The 5101-nt window shown below is 44.1% G+C and overlaps 1 protein-coding gene across 1 annotated transcript; it reads right to left on the bottom strand.

Annotated features, from left to right (window-relative positions):
* Positions 1-607: 607 nt before the first annotated feature.
* HOXB6 (homeobox B6) lies at positions 608-3199 on the bottom strand. Its single transcript, XM_032237716.1, has 2 exons — positions 2779-3199; positions 608-867 (listed from the first exon to the last, which is right to left on the bottom strand). Exons 1-2 carry the CDS (start codon positions 3197-3199, stop codon positions 608-610), a joined length of 681 nt encoding a protein of 226 aa, XP_032093607.1.
* Between the last annotated feature and the right edge of the window lie 1902 nt (positions 3200-5101).

A 5101-nucleotide genomic window follows, 5' to 3' on the forward strand; every position in this document is an offset into this window, starting at 1 on the left:
TTAGGTTGCAATTGTTCCTTTTTAATATAATTTTGCTTAAAACAATAATCCTTAAATGACAGAGAACCCAGGGCTTGATTAACTTAATTTTATATAAAAAAGCAAACAAATAAGTAAAATCGTGCATGACACTTCTGTTTTACGAAATAAAGACAATCAAATAGCCCAAATCTGACACATATATTGCAGCACCTCCACTTAAATACAAGGGTTAACAAGAATCCTAAGGAGGACACCCAAAGGTAAATCAAACAAAACAAAACACAACCACAACCCCATCTGTGGCAAAGGGAAGGGGCAATAAAGAGAGTGGGGAAATAAATTTGACTAGAAACATGGTTATGATACGACAAATTCAATAATCCAATGCAACTGAGGGTGTAAAAGGACAACACCACCATACAGTCTCAAATATTTTACAAAAATGTTTGTCCCAGTTGTGCCTTTTGGGTGGGAGGAGTTGTCATTTCTGGAGCTCCCCAACTGTTGACATTCTGCTTTCTTCCTCATTCATTCATTCATTCATTCATTCATTCATTCATTCATTCATTCTGCATTCATTCGAGCTCTCAGGTTCTTTCTCCCCTCCCCCTTCCCTTCTGCTCTTTCATTCCGTTGGTTTCTCCTCTTCTTCCTCGGCGCTCAGCTGAGTGGAGTTAAGGAGCTTGTTTTCCTTTTTCCATTTCATCCTTCGGTTCTGAAACCAGATTTTTATCTGGCGCTCCGTCAGACACAGGGCGTGAGCGATCTCGATGCGGCGGCGCCTGGTCAGGTAACGGTTAAAATGGAATTCTTTCTCCAGCTCCAGAGTCTGGTAGCGTGTATAAGTCTGCCGGCCTCGCCTGCCACTCGGCCCAAAGGAGGAACCTGGTGGGGATGGAGAAGAAGGCAAGCGTGTGCTACTGAACGTTTACTGGAATTACACATATACAACATGCCAATGTCTATGCTAAGTGCCAGAGTGTGTTGTTGTGTTTGTGGGTGTGCACGCGTGTGTGTGCGCGCGTAGGTGGTGGTGGGGGGAGAGAAGACCTATTTCCTGCAGTAATCTCCCTACTCCAAGTGGCCCCGCTCTCTTGTTTCCAACCCTTAGCGACCAAAACCCACTGTCCTACCTAATACAAGGGAAAATCGAACCCACTCCTAATTAGCTTTAGCTTCGAGCTTGGGAACATTTCTTTTTTCCAGAATAATTCTGTTTCACGTTTTAATTGAAAAGTTGGAGATACACTTCCCAGATGCCTGCCCCTGGCTGAGTCTCACTGGGCACCCAGATATCTCAGATCAAAAACTTGCAACTCCACCATGCAATCTGTTTTGTTTCTTTGCTTGTTTATCTTTTTCAATGAGAGGATAAAACTTTGGAAAACAGTGCTGTAACCCAGAAGCTTATTGTTTCTCGTTTTGTTTGGGGGGGGGGGCAGTTGAGCGAACTGCTTCTTCACCCAAAGACACTGTCTTTCTCTCCCTGCAAACTGGAGTGCCCTCCTGAGCAGTATTCACAGGGACTAAAATTGCTGCGCTGGGACACTTGCTTGGGAATAAATCCCATTCTTCGCCTGCTGCAATTTTCAGGAGAAATAGGCTCTGAAATAGTCTTTGAACGTGCTGTGGAGCTTTCAAAAGCAGCAGAACGGGAAGTGGCTTAAAGGGGGGGGGGTATTTAAACGAAGATGAATGACAACACTCCTTCACAGAGTTGCGTTTCTAAGAGCAATGGCGTAAAGGTTAATATGTCGGTAGATAAACAGATAGATAGATATAAATATATATAAATATAGATACATGTGTGTCTGTGTGTATACACACACACACATATACATATATCCTCTCTTTTATTTCTATATTCTCTTCCCCTCCGCTATTCAGTTCTAATTGCTTTAGTCTCCACAACTTAAGTGAAATACCTACCAACCTACCTACCTACCTACCTACCTACCTACCTATACATCTACCTATCTCTGATTTCCCTTAGTTTCCCCTCCCTTTGGAATGTAGGGATGCGAGGATAAGCTGTGGCTATCCTTCTTTAAATGAATTTTCATGGAAAATATGGCACCTGGAGGCAGTTGTTGATCACAAAGAAGGTGGGGAGAGTGAGTGAAAGAAAAACTTATCTACAACTTTCTCTTCAGGCAGGCATTCAATTACGCTTGAGTTTCATTAAAAATTTAGCTCTCTCTTTTCAAATATTTAAGCCCTCCTGACATTATACAACTGGCTGAATATGCTGAATATGCCTTTGGCTAAATTGGCACAGGGGTACCATGTCTGTATCACTGTGGGAAGAGAGGGAGAGAGAGAGAGAGGTGTGTGGAAAATAAGTTGAAATCCAGATCTATTGAAAACAATTGGGCAGAGGGGGGGGGTCAGTTTGATAGCAATTGCAAGTGTGAGTGTGTGCATGCATGGGATGAGTATGAGTGCCAAGACACCTTTCTAAATCACCCCTAGTGAGTTGACAGCTAACATTGCCTTCTACAAGACAGAATCGCTCAATCAATAAATCTCTGCACTTTCAGTTGCAGAAAGTTGGCTAAAGAGAGGACCTAACTCTAGAGAAGTTCCTGCAGATAATATAACAAATATACAAACAAATAAACAAGCCAGGCAGCGTCTTTGAAGCACAGTGTAAGCAGTGCAAAAAAAGTTTGAAGGAAGTTTCAGGCTGTACTGCCTGCTGCTTCAGATTAGAAGAAAAACATTTCCTGCTATATCTGGGTAGCCATCTGTCACCTAACATGATTGGGAAGAATGAGAGGGGGGAAAGCAACTTACTATTGCAGGAATTCATTCTCTGCATCCAAGGGTATACTGGCGTGGAGCACTTTTGATCCTCGTTGTCCCCGAAAACGTGCTTGCTCTGTGAGCATTCTGACTTCCGGGCTTGTTCCTGGCCGAACTGAACAGGCTCCTCTAGGCTAGAAAGAGAACAGCCTGTCTCTTTCTCCCTGTAAAAACCAGATGTCCCGTAATCGCAGGCTGGACTCCGGTTGTAAGCTCCGTTGGTTTGCTGGTAGTAAGGCGCGGCCGCGTAACCTTTATCCTGGACCCCACCGCCCCCAGTTCCATACGTGCTTGGATAGTGCCTTAAAGGATCCGCGTAGCCCGTGGAATATAAGGGGAGCTGTCCCAGGAAGGGTTCTTGACCCCCGGCTAAGCTCACCGGAAAAGTAGAGTTGACAAAATAAGAACTCATTGGAAATAATAATAATAACAATAACAATAATAATAGTTAACCAGAAGAACAGCGTCTGTTCTTTCCCTTGCTCTTTATGATTTGTTGCGTTTTATAGTCCAAGCGGTTTAGCTATTAGCAGTATATGGGAGATTGGGTTTTAGCTGAAGGGGGATGGCCGCGTGCCAACCAGGGACATAAGGGAAGAGAACCATCTGATCACGCGCTGACCAATAGCAGGAGTCGGAGGCTGCGAAATAGCACCCTAGAGGGGTTAGCTCTGCACAGGGGACCCCCCAGAACAAACCAGTGAAAGCATCTCTGCCACCAACACTATCACCTTTAAACAACAGAAACGCCCCCCCCCCATGCACCACTCTTTACCCCTGTTTCTCTCTCCACACTCTTTATCACATATCTAGGAAAATCTACTGGGGGATATATAAATATATATATGGTAGTAATAAACAAACATGGGAAAAGTGAAAGATATGAAAAATGACACCAATCTTATCCTTGCTGCTACTGTGGAGAGGGAGGAGGAAAACATGGGAAATATTTTCAACTTGAAAAGTTTGTGGTTTTCATATAAGTACCTGGAGGAAGAGAGTTGGAAGGCATATTATCTCCCTCCTCCACACACCTTTGGGTTCAAGTGGGGGCAATGGGGAGCCTTTTCTGTACAGCCAGTTCAAGCGCTCAATTGCTGCATCTGGAGAAGGGAGATAAATTCCAGCCAGCCTCTTTTGGTGCGTCCTCTGAGCGCAGGACAGAGCTCAGAATTATTAAACTCCTCGGGAGGTTCAACCGACCGGGCATCTGGAGGATGGGTTTACAATTTATTCTCCGCACACCCGTCCCATCTCCAACTTTCCTGCTTCCACCTGGGTATGTGTTTCTACCCTCACGCGCCTATTTTGTGTCTCGGATCTAACCCAATCCCTCCCGTGTAAGTTTGCGCCCGTGTCCGAAGTCCGAGAGAGCCATTGCCGGTGTTCGAGCTCCGCTCCCACGACATTCTGCGCAAAGAACGGTGCCCTCTTGCGTTTTTACAGTTCAGGCCGCATCTTTGGACAGGTTAGAGTTAAAGGCAGCTGCTGGTCTGACTGCCAACCCCCCTCCCCCATTGATCATCTAACATCAAATTATGAAATTCAAAGCAGGGGATAGTCCCGGGGTGAGAGATGTCAGAATGGTTTATATGAATTTTGGAGGCAGAGGGGGAAATTCCGGTTTTCTATTTAGTGCGTTTGAATTTGCAATAAATTCGGGAATAAAATTAAACTCGCTTCTAATTCTTTGGTCTGCTTTAAAACTTTTTAAAAAGATAACTATGAGGGGAATGAAAAAGTTGACCTAAAGGCTGGAGTTTGAAGTTTGACTTCTCCTCACCAGTTCTCACACTTGGCGGGCAAGCCTCGATCTCCAGCGATAAAATTACCCTGCCTTTAGCACGCTTATGGCAGATAGTTTTTAAAAGATGTGCCCCTTTATTCCACTCTCCCCAATTCCACTTCTTTTCTATGCAATTGTGAATTCAAGCACTCTTATAACAATGTTCCGGTTTCTTCTACAACAACAGGAGTAGTTTCAAACTGTAAAATGCTACTTGCCCTGTGTATCATATTGCCACCACTGTCATTCTCATTCTCTCTGTGTGTTCTCTGTCTCTCTCGCTCCTTTTACCCCGACCAATTTATCCATCCGTTCATCCAGCTCCTCTTCCATCTTTTCACAAAAAATAGCCACTACAGCGTGCTGTTTTCGATTCTTAAAAAACTTTGAAGCACTGTTTATCGATCTCACATCCTTCATCCCCAATCTGCAAACATACACACCTCTTTCTAAATTCACCCGTATTCCTGATTTCCTTTACCTACCACAGGATTTCCCTGGGCTTTTGAACAAATGAAACTGTAATGC

Source organism: Thamnophis elegans, chromosome Z, assembly GCF_009769535.1.
Source record: "Thamnophis elegans isolate rThaEle1 chromosome Z, rThaEle1.pri, whole genome shotgun sequence".
NCBI classification, from domain to species: domain Eukaryota; kingdom Metazoa; phylum Chordata; class Lepidosauria; order Squamata; family Colubridae; genus Thamnophis; species Thamnophis elegans.

Coding starts and splice junctions, on each gene's coding strand:
- HOXB6 (XM_032237716.1), bottom strand. CDS start 3,199: ATGAGTTCTTATTTTGTCAACTCTACTTTTCCGGTGAGCTTAGCCGGG. Junction 868..2,778: donor GAGAATGAATTCCTGCAATA/GTAAGTTGCTTT, acceptor CATCCCCACCAG/GTTCCTCCTTTGGGCCGAGT.